Source organism: Sebastes umbrosus, chromosome 21 (assembly GCF_015220745.1).
Source record: "Sebastes umbrosus isolate fSebUmb1 chromosome 21, fSebUmb1.pri, whole genome shotgun sequence".
Lineage (NCBI taxonomy): Eukaryota > Metazoa > Chordata > Actinopteri > Perciformes > Sebastidae > Sebastes > Sebastes umbrosus.
In genome coordinates this window covers 469,191-489,965 of record NC_051289.1, presented here as the reverse complement: position 1 = coordinate 489,965, position 20,775 = coordinate 469,191, and the positions used below count along the sequence as shown (strand labels likewise).

Genomic DNA, 20,775 nt, shown 5'->3' with positions numbered 1-20,775 from the left:
TGCTGATGAATAAAGCTACTGGTGAATAAAGCTGCTGATGAATAAAGCTACTGGTGAATAAAGCTACTGGTGAATAAAGCTACTGATGAATAAAGCTACTGGTGAATAAAGCTACTGGTGAATAAAGCTACTGGTGAATAAAGCTACTGGTGAATAAAGCTACTGGTGAATAAAGCTGCTGATGAATAAAGCTACTGGTGAATAAAGCTGCTGATGAATAAAGCTACTGGTGAATAAAGCTACTGGTGAATAAAGCTACTGATGAATAAAGCTGCTGATGAATAAAGCTACTGGTGAATAAAGCTTCTGATGAATAAAGCTACTGGTGAATAAAGCTACTGATGAATAAAGCTGCTGATGAATAAAGCTACTGGTGAATAAAGCTTCTGATGAATAAAGCTACTGGTGAATAAAGCTACTGATGAATAAAGCTACTGGTGAATAAAGCTTCTGATGAATAAAGCTACTGGTGAATAAAGCTACTGGTGAATAAAGCTACTGGTGAATGAAGCTACTGGTGAATAAAGCTGCTGATGAATAAAGCTACTGGTGAATAAAGCTACTGGTGAATAAAGCTATTGGTGAATAAAGCTACTGATGAATAAAGCTGCTGATGAATAAAGCTACTGATGAATAAAGCTACTGATGAATAAAGCTTCTGATGAATAAAGCTACTGGTGAATAAAGCTACTGATGAATAAAGCTACTGGTGAATAAAGCTACTGGTGAATAAAGCTACTGGTGAATAAAGCTACTGGTGAATAAAACTACTGATGAATAAAGCTACTGGTGAATAAAGCTACTGGTGAATAAAGCTGCTGATGAATAAAGCTACTGGTGAATAAAGCTGCTGATGAATAAAGCTACTGGTGAATAAAGCTACTGGTGAATGAAGCTACTGGTGAATAAAGCTACTGATGAATAAAGCTACTGGTGAATAAAGCTTCTGATGAATAAAGCTACTGGTGAATAAAGCTACTGGTGAATGAAGCTACTGGTGAATGAAGCTACTGGTGAATGAAGCTACTGGTGAATAAAGCTATTGGTGAATAAAGCTACTGGTGAATAAAGCTACTGGTTTCTGATCCTGATGAAACGCCGTTGGTCCGACCTCATGTCAGAGGTCACACAGCTGAACTCACCTTCAAGGCACGAGTCCGAAACTTTTCCCCGACGGGCGAGAAGCAGAGGACGACGTGGAGGTTGCTCCGCACTCGGGACAGGAAGAAGTCGTAGAGGTTCTCTGAGGTCGGAGGTCGGCGAGGGTGCTGCCGCTTCATGACGGGAATCAGATCCTGAGTGATGTCATCCAGCTCGTCACGAGCAAACAGGTTGGAGACTTCACCGCTCGCCAGGACGTTGTTCATGTACTCTGGAGAGGAGAGGGGACGAGGAGAGGAGACGAGGAGAGGAGGAGAGGAGAGGAGGAGGAGAGGAGACGAGGAGAGGAGGAGAGGAGGAGAGGAGAGGGGGAGGAGAGGAGGAGAGGAGGAGAGCAGGAGAGGAGGAGAGGAGAGTAGGAGGAGAGGAGAGGAGGAGGAGAGGAGGAGGAGAGGAGGAGAGGAGGAGAGGAGGAAGAGAGGAGAGGAGGAGACGAGATGAGGAGAGGGGGAGGAGAGGAGGAGAGGAGGAGGAGAGGAGGAGAGGAGGAGAGGAGGAGGAGAGGAGGAGAGGAGGAGATGAGACGAGGAGGGGAGGAGAGGAAAGGAGACTACAGTGAAAAATGTAGTTTTTGAAAGAGTAAACTTCAACAAATTTGGACTGAAACTGAATATTTCACTGGAGTTTGTAAATGATCCGGTGAGTCTGGTCTGTTATTATGATTTTAGTTCTATATTCTATATATATTCTATATTTAGTTCTACTTCTGACAACCTCAGAGCAGACACATCCTGGTGCACCTCCTGTGATCTTTGGCGCCCCCCTAAGGGGGACCCGGACCCCAGGTTGGGAACCACTGCTCTGGTGCCACCGTGAGGACAAATCGTACAGTTTCTGTCCCCCACTGTCCCATCACGGCTGTTCAATGCAACCTTTAGGGGACGGAGCGGGTTCCCCTTCAGTGATGTTGAAATACATTTCCTACAAATCGGGGCTGTCGATCGATTAAAATATTTAATCACAAACTAATCTCACGTGTTTTATCTGTTCATAATGAACCTTAAAGGAGATCAGTCCAGTATTTAATCCTCTTATCAACATGGGAGTGGACAAATATGCTGCTTTATGTAAATGTATATATTTATTATTGGAAATCAATTAACAACACAAATAGTTTTTTTCAGTTTTTCCTCTTCCTTATGGCGTTAACTCTGACGGCCCTAATAATAACTAATAAACAATATGTAAACAAATCATCTCCAGCACTGCCTTTGATAGATTGTCTTGTTGTAAATGTGGTATTAGATAGTTGCTGGATCACCACGTTAACACAGGAGCGTCAAGCGGGAGAGCACATTTTTTGACCGAAGTGAAAATGTTGTTTTTGAAAGGCTAAACGCCAACAAATATGGATCAAAACTGAATATCGTTAAAAATGGCCATGCCAGTTTTTCCTCGCCAAAATGTTGCGCAAGCTTGGAGCTTTATTTAACCTCCTTCATGACCAGCTAGTCTGACCTGGATTGAAGCAGAATATTTTGTTAGATTGTGCAACTAAGTAGCAAAAAACATTATAAAAAATTATCTTTTTAAATAGTTTTATTTCCATTTTCCAAGTGTGTTATTATGATTTTAGTTATACATGAGCAAATTTAATTTTGATCTTTTTTAGTTCCACGTTGGCAACCGCTGATTTAGAGCATAGTTTTTTGACTGCAGTAAAAATGTTGTTTTTGAAAGGCTAAACGCCAACAAATATCGACTGAAGCAGAATATCTTTTTATATTTTGCAACTAAGTAGCGAAATATAAAAAAGTTTTGTATCCAGACTTTTGTATAAATTATCTAGTAAGTGTGTTATTCTGATTTTAGTTATACATTAGGACCAGCTAGTCTGACATGGTTGGTACCGATGGATTCATCAGGTTTACTAGCTCCTAGCTTTAAAACTGAGCCGCTACAACCTAAAAATGAAAGTTGCGTTAATGCGTTAAAGATATTTGTGGCGTTAAAATGAATCTGCGTTGTTATGGCGTTAACTTTGACAGCCCTAGTATAAACATAAGAGCAGCCTGGTTCTGTTGTAAAGTGGACTGTGTTTGTACCCAGGAAGGCTTCGTCTTTAATGTCGTTGTCAGTGAAGAGGAAGGTGACTCCTTTCCCCTGCTGACCCGCCATACGATACAGAGTCTTCAGATCCTCCAGCAGGTTACTGCTGCTGTACGACCTGCAGGACACCAGAACAAGACAAACTAAAGAGGACATGTTTAACAATAGAACCTGGCGACCTGGAGGTGTGAGGTGCTGGACGTGAACTGCTGGTGCGAGTCCCGTGGTGACCTTTGCTGGATGCTGTCCCACCGCTCTCTGTCTCATTAAAGAGGAACTTCACAGCAGGTCACTAGTGTGCTTTGTTGCACCTGTAACCACGCCCAGCAGTGATGTCACGGTGTGCTGGAGTACACCGTGACATCACTGCAGCATCACTTATAGCTGCACTGGAACTGCTGCACATATTCATACTGTTCACACTAAATATATCTGAGTAGGGATGCAAACCTCTGGGCCGGTACCGACGTTTACTTAGAGAAACAAACCTCTTCATTATCAAATATACCAGAGCTGTGTGTGTGTGTGTGTGTGTGTGGCGTTTCAGACCTGGTCAGTGTGATCTGGAAGGTTTGGTATCCGGCGATGAAAGACGCCAGCCTCGTCAGACTCTGCTTCCCCGACCCCCCGACCCCGACCAGCAGGGCGTTCCCCTGCGGCGTCCGCAGGATCCGCGAGATTCGCATCAGGTGGGTCATCGCGTCCTGCCATCGGACCGAACACAGAAGGTCGTTTACCGGTAGAATCACAGAAGGTCGTTTACCGGTAGAATCACAGAAGGTCGTTTACCGGTAGAAACACAGAAGGTCGTTTACCGGTAGAAACACAGAAGGTCGTTTACCGGTAGAAACACAGAAGGTCGTTTACCGGTAGAATCACAGAAGGTCGTTTACCGGTAGAATCACAGAAGGTCGTTTACCGGTAGAAACACAGAAGGTCGTTACCGGTAGAAACACAGAAGGTCGTTTACCGGTAGAAACACAGAAGGTCGTTTACCGATAGAATCACAGAAGGTCGTTTACCGGTAGAAACACAGAAGGTCGTTTACCGGTAGAAACACAGAAGGTCGTTTACCGGTAGAAACACAGAAGGTCGTTTACCGGTAGAATCACAGAAGGTCGTTTACCGGTAGAAACACAGAAGGTCGTTTACCGGTAGAATCACAGAAGGTCGTTTACCGGTAGAATCACAGAAGGTCGTTTACCGGTAGAAACACAGAAGGTCGTTTACCGGTAGAAACACAGAAGGTCGTTTACCGATAGAATCACAGAAGGTCGTTTACCGGTAGAAACACAGAAGGTCGTTTACCGGTAGAAACACAGAAGGTCGTTTACCGGTAGAAACACAGAAGGTCGTTTACCGGTAGAATCACAGAAGGTCGTTTACCGGTAGAAACACAGAAGGTCGTTTACCGGTAGAATCACAGAAGGTCGTTTACCGGTAGAATCACAGAAGGTCGTTTACCGGTAGAAACACAGAAGGTCGTTTACCGGTAGAAACACAGAAGGTCGTTTACCGATAGAATCACAGAAGGTCGTTTACCGGTAGAAACACAGAAGGTCGTTTACCGGTAGAATCACAGAAGGTCGTTTACCGGTAGAAACACAGAAGGTCGTTTACCGGTAGAATCACAGAAGGTCGTTTACCGGTAGAAACACAGAAGGTCGTTTACCGGTAGAAACACAGAAGGTCGTTTACCGGTAGAAACACAGGTCGTTTACCGATAGAATCACAGAAGGTCGTTTACCGGTAGAAACACAGAAGGTCGTTTACCGGTAGAATCACAGAAGGTCGTTTACCGGTAGAAACACAGAAGGTCGTTTACCGGTAGAAACACAGAAGGTCGTTTACCGGTAGAAACACAGAAGGTCGTTTACCGGTAGAATCACAGAAGGTCGTTTACCGGTAGAAACACAGAAGGTCGTTTACCGGTAGAAACACAGAAGGTCGTTTACCGGTAGAATCACAGAAGGTCGTTTACCGGTAGAATCACAGAAGGTCGTTTACCGGTAGAAACACAGAAGGTCGTTTACCGGTAGAAACACAGAAGGTCGTTTACCAGTAGAAACACAGAAGGTCGTTTACCGATAGAATCACAGAAGGTCGTTTACCGGTAGAAACACAGAAGGTCGTTTACCGGTAGAATCACAGAAGGTCGTTTACCGGTAGAAACACAGAAGGTCGTTTACCGGTAGAATCACAGAAGGTCGTTTACCGGTAGAATCACAGAAGGTCGTTTACCGGTAGAAACACAGAAGGTCGTTTACCGGTAGAAACACAGAAGGTCGTTTACCGGTAGAAACACAGAAGGTCGTTTACCGGTAGAATCACAGAAGGTCGTTTACCGGTAGAAACACAGAAGGTCGTTTACCGGTAGAATCACAGAAGGTCGTTTACCGGTAGAAACACAGAAGGTCGTTTACCGGTAGAAACACAGAAGGTCGTTTACCGGTAGAAACACAGAAGGTCGTTTACCGGTAGAAACACAGAAGGTCGTTTACCGGTAGAAACACAGAAGGTCGTTTACCGGTAGAATCACAGAAGGTCGTTTACCGGTAGAAACACAGAAGGTCGTTTACCGGTAGAAACACAGAAGGTCGTTTACCGGTAGAATCACAGAAGGTCGTTTACCGGTAGAATCACAGAAGGTCGTTTACCGGTAGAAACACAGAGAGGGCAGACGGAGAGAAAACCAGAGAAATTTTTCCATCACAGCAGCTGTATGTTTCTCTAGTAAGTAGGGCCGTCACAGTTAACGCCATAACAACACGTTAACGGCATAATAACAAGTACGCCATAATAACACGCTTACACAAATACATTTTAACGGCACTAATGTCTTTAACGCGTTAACGCAACTTCTGATTTTTTGGTCTGGAAAATGTCTGAAAGAGATGCAGGAGAAAAGTCAGATCCTGGTTTCATAGTAAACGATAAAACCTGATGAATCCATCGGTACCAACCAGGTCATACTAGCTTGTCGAGAGAGTATTAAATACTTGACTAATCTCCCTTTAAGGTTCGTTTTGAACAGATTTGCGATTAGTCGTGATTAAATATCTTAATCGATTGACAGCCCTACTAATCAGGTATTAAAGTGTTGTTACCTTGAAGAAGACCAGGTCCATGGTCCCGCCCCTCGCCGCCTCGTTGTACTGCAGCTGGAAAACCGACAGACGCTCCGCCAGGGCGTCCAGCGACGGGATTGGCTCATACACCTGTCAATCATATACATTTGTACGGTACTGAACACTGTCTGCTGTTGAATGTTACTGGACTAACGTGAGGAAGACAAAAGTTCTGACTGCAAAGACAAATAATAACCAAAATGAATGTATTCAAAATGAGACGTTATGAATGTAACATGTCTCTGAGGACCTTTGGAGCTTCGAGCTCGGCGTCGTCGGGTTCTTCTCCCGTCGCCTCCGGAGCTTCACGCAGGAAGTCCACGAAGAAGCTGTCCCACTGAGCATGCTCAGTCAGAGCTCTCCCATGATCCTCCACTGTGATCTGAGGAGAGAGGAGGATAAAGATAAACGGCTGTGCATAAATAAACAGGATATCTACTCACTCAACCTGTTTTAACCTGTTGACACTGTAAAACCAGAAAGATCAAAACGGAGCACACGCCTCCTCCGTGATGCCGTCGAAGGTTCGTCTGTCGCTGCCGTCGACGAATCGGTCGGCGATCACTCGGCAACACTCATGATGGAAGAGAGCAGAGAGGAGCTCGGAGCTCTGACAGACCTCAGACTTCACCATCAGGATCCCCTGAAACACAAACCACACCCATTACTAATCAATAACACACACCCATAACTAATCAATAACACACACCCATTACTAATCAATAACACACAACCATTACTAATCAATAACACACTGATAACTAATCAATAACACACACCCATTACTAATCAATAACACACACCCATAACTAATCAATAACACACACCCATTACTAATCAATAACACACAACCATTACTAATCAATAACACACTGATAACTAATCAATAACACACACCCATTACTAATCAATAACACACACCCATAACTAATCAATAACACACACCCATAACTAATCAATAACACACACCCATTACTAATCAATAACACACAACCATTACTAATCAATAACACACTGATAACTAATCAATAACACACACCCATTACTAATCAATAACACACACCCATAACTAATCAATAACACACTGATAACTAATCAATAACTAATGCTGTGTTTTCTACCTGCCAGATTCTGCTGAGGTCCCTCAGGTTGAAGATGTAGTGAAACTTGGCAGGAGACGGTAACATCTGGAGGAGAGACGGTTTCATTAGATGTGAACCGGAGTGATTATGGATTATGGATGAGGGATGAGGGATGAGGGATGAGGGATGAGGGATGAGTGATGAGGGATGAGGGATGAGGGATGAGGGATGAGGGATGAGGGATGAGTGATGAGGGATGAGGGATGAGGGATGAGGGATGAGGGATGAGGGATGAGGGATGAGGGATGAGGGATGAGGGATGAGTGATGAGGGATGACGGAGACGGAAACAGAAACCATCATATAACCTGATCAACAGAGAGATGTTCAGATGTTCCAGAAGAAGCTCAAAGGCCATCAATCAGAAAGGCAGGAAACCAGAGATAACGAGGCAGAAGATGTGAGCCTACCTTCGCCTTCACGGCCTGCCACACCCGTCTGGCGGTGGGAACGAGGGCGGCGGCGAGGTGGCAGACGGCGTCGGGGAAGCCTCTCTCCGGGCAGAAGTATCCCTGCGCCACGGTGCCGAAGATCTTATCGATGGAGGAGTTGGAGGGCAGCGTGCAGTTAAAGATGGAGAACTGCCTCTTCAGGCGCTGAGGGATGTCGTTCCGACCGCCGCCCGGGTGGATCATGGCGGCAACCAGCTGTTGAAGGTCATTACACTCTTTATGTGTTCGTTTAGAGAGGAAGAGAGGACGAGCTGCCGTCATCCAACGACCACTAAACCACTAACTCTTCTTAAAAACACTCAAGATGTCCTGAAACTACGTTGATGCCAAAGTTGAAGATAAATACAGAACATAGAGAGTCACTTTATTAGGTACACCTGTACAGTATAACCCAGCTGATGCTACTGCTCACTTTATTCTCTGTCTGATCTACGGTTTCCGTATCGCGTCGTGTTTTGTTCTCACTTCCGTTTAGAGACGTTATCTAGCTGCTAGCGTTAACACATCCATGGTTAAAAAACGCTGTTCTTAAGTTTGAATGTTGGTTCAGGTGAGAAAGGATCCATTCAGACGTCCAACATCAGACCACTTTAAGATTATAGTCAGATTATTCACAGACTACATGTAACCCCAGATCTAACTATGATCCTATGAGCTCCTCACTAAGGCCGTTTTCATATCAGGTAGGATTGATCCGTACCGAGCCCGAGTACGATCCCCCCCCCTCGCCGCTCAGCTTTCACATTAGTGAAGTTGTTCCGTACCCGAGGACACCTGCGTCATCATCCACGTGTTTATGTTGAGATCAGCTGTTCCAGCGGCGGAGCATCATAAAACACTTTTAGAAACTAAATCAAACTCAACAAAACCGTCGTCGTTAGTCTTTAAAACAATCTCCAACTCTGGTTTGGTTAAAATAAAATCTGATGTCACAGAGTTTGATGTGAAAATATGCCGACTCTACACTCTGTTTCCCCCCCACTGTCTCTCTCTCTCTCTCTGCCCGCTGAGCAGCTGAGTGTCTCTCGTTCTTCAGAGACAGTCCATTAAATCAGCTGAATAAAATAACCAACATCACTCAACCTCAGCGTCTGCCATCGTTTATATGTTAAGGAACCGCTCGCCGGCCTTCCTGCTGTATCATCCACGACCGTGCAGCTCAGAGGATGAGATCTGTGCTGCAGCAGATACAGACATACTGTAGATATGAAACAGTTTTATATGTATACAGATGATCGTTGAAAAGAGCCCGCCCTTTCTCAACTACTCGCTGACTGCTGACGTTACTCGCGTTAAATAGCGGTCCACTTCCGTGTTTTTGTACGGTTGGATTCCACACCTGATGCGAACCGTCCCCGAGTCCACATGATCCGTACTCCAGACCATCTATTCAAGTGCACCCGGGCACGGAGTACGGTACGGAGCGTTCACACTGATCAAACTAACTGGACTTTGGGGACAGGTGTACTGGGATCCGGGTCCCTGATGTGAAAGCAGCCTATGTCTCAAATGTAAAAATAGCTGTGGCTCATTAAATCCTCTTATGTGGTCGTGCCCGTATCGGCTGTCAGTCCAAAGTGAGATTAAGAGAGTACCTCTAACTCCACATCATTTTGTACTGGGGTTACGCTGCAGGTCTCACATTATCACAACAACGGCTGGATGAAGAACCCTCTGATATTGTAGCGTGGTATGAAACCCTGGAGAGGTTCTCTTGATGTGTTTGTAAGTGGAAGAGGAATGGAGTAATACGCACCGAGGTAACAGATAGAACAGAATGAGTACGGGCAGTTGTTTTTGTATCTGGGTCTGTTCTTGTTCGGTGGTTTTCAGGATGTCTCGTCTGACGTGTCGGTCGTTATGTCATTTTACACGAGGGACGTGTCCTCCGTGTTGTTACCTGAACGTCCACCACAGTGATGAACTCTCCGGGACGATCCAAACTGTAGAAACCTCCCTGCTCCATCAGCTGACGCACAATCTCATTGGTTATCTGAGGGATCAATGATGTGGATTTACTTGTTTTCATGTTCAACAGGTTTGCTTACTAATAATTCATAATTAGAAAAAGAGGCAACAAACAAGAAAAGAGAACCAATCAGAGAGAGCCTGAAGCCGACCTGGTCTCCCCATTCGTTGATAACGGGCATGTTGATGTCGTCTATGAAGACGGTCATCCGGCGCCCCGCCGGCGGCCCGTAGGTGGCGCCCATCCGTTTGTCAATGTAGCTCTCGACGGTTCTCTGGAACATGCTGGGCAGCGTGGCCGACGAGAAGTTCACCGTCTTACTGAGGTGGAGCTCCGGGTCCAGCTTGCTAGTGTAGCCCTGCAGGGGGGGCGCAGAGAAACACGCAGCATTAGCATCAGCTAGCTGAGGATACATCAGACCGCCAATAGAGCGCTGCAGGGATGACGTATCGCTGTAGTCCAACAGGAAGTCAGCATCTCTCTGGTTCCCTCCACTAACAGGAAGTGATCATTGCCCTGGTTCCCTCTACTAACAGGAAGTGATCATCTCCCTGGTTCCTCCACTAACAGGAAGTGATCATCTCTCTGGTTCCCTCCACTAACAGGAAGTGATCATCTCTCTGGTTCCCTCCACTAACAGGAAGTGATCATCTCTCTGGTTCCCTCCACTAACAGGAAGTGATCATCTCTCTGGTTCCCTCCACTAACAGGAAGTGATCATCTCTCTGGTTCCTCCACTAACAGGAAGTGATCATCTCCCTGGTTCCCTCCACTAACAGGAAGTGATCATCGCCCTGGTTCCCTCCACTAACAGGAAGTGATCATCTCTCTGGTTCCCTCCACTAACAGGAAGTGATCATCTCCCTGGTTCCCTCTACTAACAGGAAGTGATCATCTCCCTGGTTCCTCCACTAACAGGAAGTGATCATCTCCCTGGTTCCCTCCACTAACAGGAAGTGATCATCTCCCTGGTTCCCTCCACTAACAGGAAGTGATCATCGCCCTGGTTCCCTCCACTAACAGGAAGTGATCATCTCTCTGGTTCCCTCCACTAACAGGAAGTGATCATCTCCCTGGTTCCCTCTACTAACAGGAAGTGATCATCTCTGGTTCCTCCACTAACAGGAAGTGATCATCTCCCTGGTTCCCTCCACTAACAGGAAGTGATCATCGCCCTGGTTCCCTCCACTAACAGGAAGTGATCATCTCTCTGGTTCCCTCCACTAACAGGAAGTGATCATCTCTCTGGTTCCTCCACTAACAGGAAGTGATCATCTCTCTGGTTCCCTCCACTAACAGGAAGTGATCATCTCTCTGGTTCCCTCCACTAACAGGAAGTGATCATCTCTCTGGTTCCCTCCACTAACAGGAAGTGATCATCTCTCTGGTTCCTCCACTAACAGGAAGTGATCATCTCTCTGATTAAATCTTTTAAAGTCTTAATAATGTGACATGAACAGGATCATTAAATCAGTAGTGTTTCTACATTTGTGTGTAATAATGTGTTTTGAAAGCTTGCTGTTCCTCGGCGTCTCACTTTAACCATGACGGTTTTGGCGGTTCCCTGCTCTCCGATCAGCAGCACAGCCTTCCTCTGCTTCACGATGGTCTGCATCAGGAAGTCCGTCCTCACGTTGTCCACGTTGGGAACCAGGATGGACGAGTAGTCTGGGACCTGGTCTTTGGGGTAGACATAATCTGGGACCTGCATCGTGCCGATAATAATTAAATGAATATCATATTACTGGAGGCGATGCTGCAGGATCTAGTGATTGAATATTAATGTTTCTCATGAAGATACAGAAGATGTGCAGAAGCTCTTGAATCAGAGTTAAAGGAGGTCAGGTGGTTCAGGTGTGCTCAGTCAGTCTGGAGGAGACGTGTTCTTAAACGTCTGCGTCCGGTTAATAAACAGCTTGGCGTCCACAGACCTTGTTGGACCAGTGCTCCCACTGTCCCTGCTCGTTGACGGTGAACTCAAAGACGGTCTGGTCGTCCTGAGCGTGCGGCAGGTCCAGAGACGAGCTGTGGCGCTTCAAACAAAAACACAACAAACGGGACGTGTCAGAGCCCCCTAGAGGACACGCCACACCTACAACCAACACACGCAAAGACATGTTCAATGTCCGTCACACGTCTAGAAACACCTGAGCAGTAGCGGGGATACAAATGTAAAGTTTGTCCTGATGGTGGCGCTGGAGGAAAGTTCCTTACGCTGTGTTCACACCAAGAGCGAACGAATTATCACCTCGCTTTACTCGTGTGAGTCAGACCGCCGGTATCATCTGTGTTGTCAACGCTCTGGAGAGGAGGAGGAGCTCGTCTCCATGGATACCAACAACTTTTCGTTGCTTTGTACATGTTGGTGAAGTCCCAGATATGTCAGAAAAACAAACGCCATCATGTCTGGGTTCATAACGTCACCCAGCGGCGAGCTGTATTCACATACAGCGTCATCACACTGACTGTATCAAGCGAGCTACACGTCTCTACTGCGGTATGAACCCAAAATAAACAGATTTAATATCAATAAACAGATCAAAATGATGCTGAATAACTACATCATGATGCCGATTAGTAGAAAGTCTGAATTCATGCTTTGTAAGGTCTGTTACCATGACGACAAGCAGACAACTTTTAAAATGCTTGTTTTCTGAATGGAGTCTGGATGGATCAGAGCCAGGCTACGCAGCTGCTCCATCAACACTCAACATGACGTCATCTAGAGACGTTGTTGTTTCTACCACAGACAGTCTGTGGTCTCTGCTCTCTGGACAGATGTGATGGACTATCGTAGCTCTGGGTGACCACAGACACATACGAGATTTATTTATCCTCCATTTCTGATTCAACAACGTCAGGACGTCAGTGAGGACAGGAGGACGATCTCAACGCTGAGAGGCTTTCACCACACGGAGACACAACAATTTCTTGCTTGAGTTGAAATATTTCAACTCCTGAATGATGCAAATCTCCGGCGCAAATTTGCGTCTATTTGCCTCCTGGCAGTGACTTTGTACTGTATGTATTCGCGCCGCGTGAAAAATTTGCATCACTCTTGGTGTGAACGCACCGAAAACATCCTCTGTGGACAACGTCAACATCACTGAACAAAGACACACACACACACACACACACACACACACACCTTTAGGAAGGCCTCCATCTTGGCTCTGTCGTCCAGCTCCAGCACCGCTCCCAGAGACCACATCACCGCGAACACAAACAGTCGACCCACGTCACCATGGCAACCCTGTTTCTCATCCGCTGCTGGTAGCAAACCCTGAACACACACACACGCACATACAGTATGTGAGAAAAATACTTCACACAAAAAGACCACTGACCACGGAGACATCTAAATATCAAACCTAATAATAATAATAAGAAGAAGAAGAATACATTTTATTTGGTGGCGCCTTTCAAGACACCCAAAGACACCTTACAAAGATAAAATCCTACTCAAACAGATAAAAACAACCGGACATGGCAGAGACATATTTATGCAGACACATATGATGGACTGATGGACTCTAGAGAGGATAGGCCAGTTTGAACAGGTGAGTTTTGAGGTTGGATTTGAATGTTGTAACGGTGTCAGACTGCCGGATGTGAGGAGGGAGGGAGTTCCTGCATGTCTTTGGACTGTGGGAGGAGACCTGAGCACCCGGAGAAAACCCAATGAATTTTGATCTGTTTTAGTTCCACGTTGGGAACTGCTGATTTAGAGCATAGTTTTTTGACTGCAGTAAAAATGTTGTTTTTGAAAGGCTAAACGCCAACAAATATTGACTGAAGCAGAACATTTTTTTAGATTTTGCAACTAAGTAGCAAAATAAATTATCTTTTTAAATAGTTTAGTATCCAGACTTTTGTATAAATTATCTAGTAAGTGTGTTATTATGATTTTAGTTATACATTAGCAAATCTAATTTGACAACCTCAGAGCAGACAAATCCTGGTGCACCCCCTGTGATCTTTGCCCGGACCCCAGGTTGGGAACCACTGATTTAGAGCATCAACTTTTTCCACAGAAACCACCTCAAGCGAGCGTAAAAACCTTTTTGCTCAACTGAAAAAGTTTTATTGAATTTTCCGAAAACAGCTTTTCTAACGAAATACTTCAAAACGTGAATAAAAACCCGGCTAGTGACGACATCATTCAGTGGTTCTTCTCTAAAGACCTCACCACTGATCAGGCAGTCGGAGCACCAGTGACAATAAAGAGAGCTGTGCTCCAGCATAGTGTGATTTATTCGTACCTGCAGCAGGTCGATAGTCTGTCTGATGTACATACACTCCAACACCTGCATCTTAGGAGACACAGCAGTGGAGACAAAGTCCAACAAGTCCTGGAGGAGGAACAGAAAAACACCTTCAGTGCAGCTAAAACGAATGAACAATATACAGTTATAAATCTAAAACGCTGACTGTGATCTATCTGCAGGTTCTATTTCACAGACATGTCCCCTCCTCGTCTTCACCTGGTAGCAGCCGTTGAAGCAGAGTTTCAGGGCGTCGGCCTGCTGCTCCGGGAGCGTCCGTAACCAGGCCTGCAGGATGGGGCTCCAGCCGAGCACCGAGGAGCTCATGAACACCATCCCGTTCCTGGACACCGTGGCCGGGGAGGCGTTGTCGATGTTGTGGGGCTCAAAGACAATCTGGAGGAAGGACGTGATCATCTATATGAGAGGTTTTCAATCTTTCTTCAGCCCAGGAGTCATTACAAGATAGAGAATACACCGGGGACCCCTCATGTACAACACTTGGAATCATTTGACGTAACACTTCTATATTCTCAGGACAACATAAAAGACATGTATTAGAAAGATATTAGACATGTATTAAACATATTCTAAGAGTTATAGATCTGTTAGATTAGAACATAATCTATGAACTATTACACCAACCAAGTCGTCAAGAAAAAAATATATTGCTATTGTACGTTTCTGGAAAACCACAGATACGCTGAATGTCGACGTTTCTGAACCAAAAAATATGTTTCATATCAGCCTGGAAACAGACAATGCCACGTGGTTAACGTGAAACGATTGTTAGGTTTAGGCATCAAAACTACTCAGTTAAGTTTAGATAAACATCATGGTCTGTGTTCAGATATTAATCTAACAACTAGGGCTGTAATCGCAAATAAATTAGTCAAGTATTTAATACTCTTACCAACATGGGAGTGGATATACTTAGTGGGTATAATTTAGCTTTGCCTAATGCTCATTTTTACTGAATAAAGCTTGAACGCATTATATTGTAACTCAATGCACCCTCTTCTATAAGTTAGCTGTTTGCTCTCATATTGAGCCAAGCTATGACTTGCCCCAAACTGCATGTGATTATCATAAAGTGGGCATGTCTGTAAAGGGGAGACTCGTGAGTACCCGTAGAACCCATTTACATTCACTGATCTGGATGTCAGAGGTCAAGGGACCCCCCTGTCAAAGGACAGTTTTTCCTCGACAAAATTTAGTGTCAGTTTAGAGAGTTATTTACCCTCCTTTTCAGACTTTTATTTGACTGTTTTAAACATTTTTGGGACTTTTTTTCTTTTTACTTTTTTTAAAACATTTTTGGGACTTTCATTTTTACTTTTGACTTTTTTTTTGACAAAAACCCTCACACATTCACTGATCTGGAGGTCAGAGGTCAAGGGACCTCTTTGAACATGGACATGACAGTTGACAGTTTGGAGCGTTATTTAACCTCCTTCATGACCAGCTGGTCTGACCTGGTTGGTACTGATGGATTCATCAGGTTTTATAGATTACTATGATTCCAGGATCTTCACTCTAGCTTTAAAACTGAGCCGCTACAACCTAAAAATCACTAGTTGTGTTAACGCGTTAAAGAAATTAGTGACGTTAAAAGTAATTTGTGTTAACGTGTTATCACGTTAACTTTGACAGTCCTATTAACAACACAACAAGCGTAAATAAATAACCGCCCTTAGTGGACTTTCTTACATAACGTTACGTAAGAAGCGTAAAGTCATCCTCCCTCACACCCTCGCTCGTTATACTCGTTATTATACCACATAACTCTCAGTAACGATCGCTCGATGTACTTCGTCACTTCACAACGTCCACGGTCAACGTATCTGTGGTTTGCAGAAAGGTATAAAATACAAGAAGGTACATGATGAAAGGTGACGGACAGACGGACGTCGTGACGTCACCTTGCAGCAGGGAGCCATGGGGATTCGGTCTCCGTTCGCCAGCGTCAGAGTTTTATTGTCGTCCAGGACGGAGTTCAGGTTCTCGATCCAGATGGCGTCCACCGGTCCGTCCAGCACGATCCAGATGTATTCCCCCTGAGACACACACACACACACACACACACACACACACACACAGTACTGTTTGTCATTAATAAAGAATGATTCATGATTGATTATAATCTCTAATTCCTGATTCTCCTCTTAGAATGATACACTTCAGGAAATATCTAATAATAATACTTGATTTATAGAACATTTATCAAAGACTACAGATTACAAAGTGCTTAAAACAGGTCATAAACACAACAAGATGTGACGCATACCAACCAACATATACATAGAATATTTCTCCATGTTTTGATGAATAAATGTTGTGTAAATCAGGCTATGAATGATATATTTATGACAGTTTTTCCTCGCCAAAATGTAGCCTAACTTTGCAGCATTGTTAAGCCTCCTTCCCGACAGGCTAGCATGATATGGTTCCAATGGATTCGTTATGTTTTCTAGATTCATATCTATAAATTCATATATCTTCACTCTAGCTTACAGTCCATCTAAATGTTTAGAGCTCTCTGAGAGTAAATCTAATATCCAGGTAAACCTAGTTCCCCGGTCACTCATTCATCTGTGCTGAATCAAACCTTCTTGGCCTTCAGGGTCTTCCTCCACAGCGTGGAGAAGACGCCGTCGGTCCAGTCGTTGGTGGTGACGTCCAGCGTGCCGAACATCTGCGAGGCCGTGATCGCTTTGGGGTTCATCCTCATCTCGCGGTGGGGGGAGCCGCACTCGGACATGGCCTTCATCAGCGTGTGGATGCAGGCCGTCTTCCCGGCGCCGCTGGGACCCAACGCCATCATACCTGCATGAGCACATGATGTCATCATACCTGCATGAGCACATGATGTCATCATACCTGCATGAGCACATGACATCTGTACTCATGTGTCTACTGAGGACGTTAAAGGATGCCGGTGTCCGTGGGGAGTTTACCAGGTGGGCGGGGGGGGGGGGGTACATCTCTATGTCTACGCTTCAGGCTCTCAGAGCAGATAACTCAGCGGGACGTGGTCGGTTGTGTCTGTGACGTACCGTGTCGGACTCTCTGCGTCTCGTAGAGCTGGACCAGTTTGAGGATCCAGGGGGGGTGGGGGATCAGACCGGCCTGCTGAGCCTGACTGAAGATGGACGACTCCAAGTCTGGATACCCGGCTTTGTCCAGAACTACAGAGAAGACACAAACAACATGTTGAGAAAATGAATCACATGAAACTAAGACACAGAATAGACATGTCCTCAGTGGACATAATGAAGCTGTGTGTGTGTGTGTGTGTGTGTGTGTGTGTGTGTGCGTGTGTGTGTGTGTGTGTGTGTGCGTGTGTGTGTGTGTGTGTTTCAGTGTGTGTGAGTTAGACAGAAACTTACCGATACCAGGAAACAGGTCGTTGATCAGACTCATGAACAGAGGCTCGTCCTCGTCCACCTACCGAGACACACAGAGAAGCAACACGTCACAGAATCAGTATTTGGCCCCGAGCATCTCCAAGAGGTTTTATTGTTTAAAGCTGCAAACAACAATTATTCAATTAATCGATTAGTTGTTTGGTTTATAAAATAGTGAAGAATGTGGCTCAGTGTTTCTCAAAGCCCAAGACGACGTCCTCAAATGTCTCAAAGATATTTAGTTTTACTGTCACAGAGGAGGAAAGAAAGCAGAAATATTCACATTTAAAAAGCTGCAATCAGAGAATTTACTTCTTTTTTTTAAACCCATTAATCAATTATCAAGAGATTGATTCATTTAATAGTTCAGACAACTAATCGGTTAATCGTTGCAGCTCTATTATTGTTGGCACATCTGTCACAACGACTACCGGATCTCTTTCTGTTTTCCTCGGAGCCGACAACTAGAGACAAATTAAGGGACTTATTCAGACCATCGGGGGGAAAAGTAAGAAATATATTCCAATTATATCTGTTAACTGATTAAAAGAGTTAATCACGATTAATCAGAAATTAATCACACATGTTTTATCTGTTCTAAATGAACCTTAAAGGGAGATTAGTCCAGTATTCAATCCTCTTATCAACATGGGAGTGGACAAATATGCTGCTTTATGTAAATGTATGTATATATTTATTATTGTAAATCAATTAACAACACAAATCAATGACAGATATTGATCCAGAAACCCTCACAGGTACTGCATTTAGCATAAACAATATGCTCCAATCATAACATGTCAAACTGCAGCCCAACAGGCAACAACAGCTGTCAGTGTGTCAGTGTGCTGACTTGACTATGACTTGCCCCAAACTGCATGTGATGATCATAAAGTGGGCATGTCTGTAAAGGGGAGACTCGTGGGTACCCATAGAACCCATTTACATTCACTGATCTGGAGGTCAGAGGTCAAGGGACCCCGTTGAAGATGGACATGACAGTTGACAGTTTGGAGCGTTATTTAACCTCCTTCATGACCAGCTAGTCTGACATGGTTGGTACTGATGGATTCATCAGGTTTTATAGTTTACTATGATACCAGGATCGGACCTTTCTTCTGTCTTACTTTTGGACATTTTCCAGACCTTTTTTGTACTTTTTTTGTACTTTTTTGGAACTTTCTTGTGATTTTTTTCTGACGTTTTTAAGACTTTTTATTCGACATTTTTTGGACAAAAATATGACATGACCAGCTAGTGTGACATGGTTGGTACTGATGGATTCATCAGGTTCTATAGTTTGCTATGATACCAGGATTTTCACTCTAGCTTTAAAACTGAGCTGCTACAACCTAAAAATCACAAGTTGCGTTAAAGGATTTAGCGACGTTAAAACGAACTTGAGTTGACGTGTTATTATGGCGTTAACTTTGACGGCACTAAAATAAACCATAAACGGTCACACCTGTACTGACAGACTGCAGCAGGTACGACGGAGAAAGGATATAATTAATATAAATGGTGAGAACACAATGTTACTTTGGGGAATCTGCTCGGAAAGACCTCAAGTAAAGGACAAAACCTTCTAAGATTTTCTTAGGTTTGTTATTTTTATTAGCTTATTTTCTTATATTATATTTGCTTATATTATATACATATATACAGTATATATAAAATGTATATATAGTCTCATCTGTCCACAGTGTAGATTCCTCAAACACACACCAGCTGAAGAGCAGTAAGACCCACCAGTTTGGAGAGGTTCATGTCTCTCAGGACTCTCATCACCACAGTCTTCTCTGGTTCTGACGGGTTGGATCTCTTCACAGCGCCCAGCGTCCTCAGAACCGACAAAATGTTCCTCAGACCAAAATCATAATGGACCTGGTGTAGAAACAGAACTAATGTCATGAAGACAAACGAGCTGAATGAGCCGAGACAACAGAAATATGAGTGAGATCATGTGAGTGAGAGAAAGAAATCTTCGGACCTGCTTGGAGAGCTGCTCCTCACACAGCTTGTAGAGGGTGTAGAACTTCCTGCTGAGGACCTGGTTGTCACGGAAACCCGCACTGGCCAGCTTGACCCTCATGATGATGGCTCGGTCCGGGACCATCATGGCCACCGTGCGGAACTGAATCTTCAGGTTCTCGGGCAGCTCCTGACGACCGGCGTAACCGGGGTTCTGGAGGGGCCGAGAGGTCACTGGTTAAAGGCGGGTCGGTCCTAGACTAGAACGGACCGGTTCTGACCCCAACTCTGGTTCTGAAGTAGCTCAGTTCTAGAACATTCAGACTGGCTATAAGATACTTATATAGTTATTTAGTATGTCTGAAGCCTCAGTAGGAAACCAAATGACAGACTATTCAGACTATTAAAGACTCACGCTGGACACTACGGCGGCATAAATATCCCACAATGCAATGCGGTAGTGACGGCGACGTTCGTAGCAGACGTTGAGGGACGGCTCTGTGACGTCACTAACGCTTCAATTAAAGTGCAAGTATGAGATTTTACTTTGTTGGGTGTGATCTAAATCTCTAATTAGTTCAGACTTTGAATTCTCACAAACCGTCGTTTTGGTCACATGATGTTAGCGCGGGTTACCATGGTTACACGTTTCCAACCCGGCGAGGAGGCTCTCAGGAAGTGACGATTTCCTGTGTGAAAAGATACATACTACTGTTTATTCTTCTCGATCTCTGGTCCTGAGGTAGATCAGTTCTTGAACATTGGTACTGACGTAGATCAGTTCTTGAACATTGGTACTGAGGTAGTTCAGTTCTTGAACATTGGTACTGAGGTAGTTCAGTTCGAGACCTCCGACTGGTTCTGGGGTTGCTCTACAGATTCCTCTGTGGTAGTTTGGGTCTCTGTTTAGAGCTTTGAGGGTGGTATTGTAGAACTCTACCATTAGTTCCCTGGTGTTTAATCTCAGGAATCCATTGGTGAACTGTTCTCTGGACTCTTACTCTAGAAGCCTTCAGCCGGATGTCTGGCTCTTTCTATCTGAAATACTTTGGACAGTTGTGAGATGCTTTAGCTCTGGAGACCTTTGGTTTACGTAGTTTTAGAAGTCTCTTGTCAGCACGGTTTGGTTCAGGAGTTTTGTGGGAATTTCAACAGCTAATTTTCTGGCGGTTCGGCTGAAGAAGGTTATTTTGATGAATTCTGGCCCCATCACTAGGGATCGGTTCCTAAAA

The 20,775-nt window shown here is 44.5% G+C and overlaps 2 protein-coding genes across 2 annotated transcripts in view; both read right to left on the bottom strand.

The window, feature by feature from the left end:
- The window catches only part of LOC119480982 (NACHT, LRR and PYD domains-containing protein 12-like), a 705,305-nt gene that overhangs the window by 604,949 nt on the left and 79,581 nt on the right, over positions 1 to 20,775 (bottom strand). The gene's annotated exons all lie outside the window — the stretch shown is intronic.
- dnah5l (dynein, axonemal, heavy chain 5 like) overlaps positions 1 to 20,775 on the bottom strand; it is a 76,581-nt gene that overhangs the window by 22,353 nt on the left and 33,453 nt on the right. Inside the window, exons 49-69 of the mRNA XM_037757683.1 lie at positions 19,563 to 19,757; positions 19,322 to 19,456; positions 17,555 to 17,612; positions 17,222 to 17,353; positions 16,774 to 16,991; positions 16,088 to 16,222; positions 14,385 to 14,561; positions 14,163 to 14,252; positions 13,049 to 13,183; positions 11,832 to 11,933; positions 11,438 to 11,605; positions 10,052 to 10,258; positions 9,832 to 9,924; positions 7,890 to 8,126; positions 7,460 to 7,525; positions 6,841 to 6,981; positions 6,589 to 6,720; positions 6,318 to 6,428; positions 3,760 to 3,914; positions 3,207 to 3,328; positions 1,143 to 1,372 (exon numbers count right to left, since the gene is read on the bottom strand). Coding sequence (XP_037613611.1) covers positions 1,143 to 1,372; positions 3,207 to 3,328; positions 3,760 to 3,914; positions 6,318 to 6,428; positions 6,589 to 6,720; positions 6,841 to 6,981; positions 7,460 to 7,525; positions 7,890 to 8,126; positions 9,832 to 9,924; positions 10,052 to 10,258; positions 11,438 to 11,605; positions 11,832 to 11,933; positions 13,049 to 13,183; positions 14,163 to 14,252; positions 14,385 to 14,561; positions 16,088 to 16,222; positions 16,774 to 16,991; positions 17,222 to 17,353; positions 17,555 to 17,612; positions 19,322 to 19,456; positions 19,563 to 19,757 — 3,039 coding nt within the window. The remainder of the gene's footprint in view (positions 1 to 1,142; positions 1,373 to 3,206; positions 3,329 to 3,759; positions 3,915 to 6,317; positions 6,429 to 6,588; positions 6,721 to 6,840; positions 6,982 to 7,459; positions 7,526 to 7,889; positions 8,127 to 9,831; positions 9,925 to 10,051; positions 10,259 to 11,437; positions 11,606 to 11,831; positions 11,934 to 13,048; positions 13,184 to 14,162; positions 14,253 to 14,384; positions 14,562 to 16,087; positions 16,223 to 16,773; positions 16,992 to 17,221; positions 17,354 to 17,554; positions 17,613 to 19,321; positions 19,457 to 19,562; positions 19,758 to 20,775) is intronic.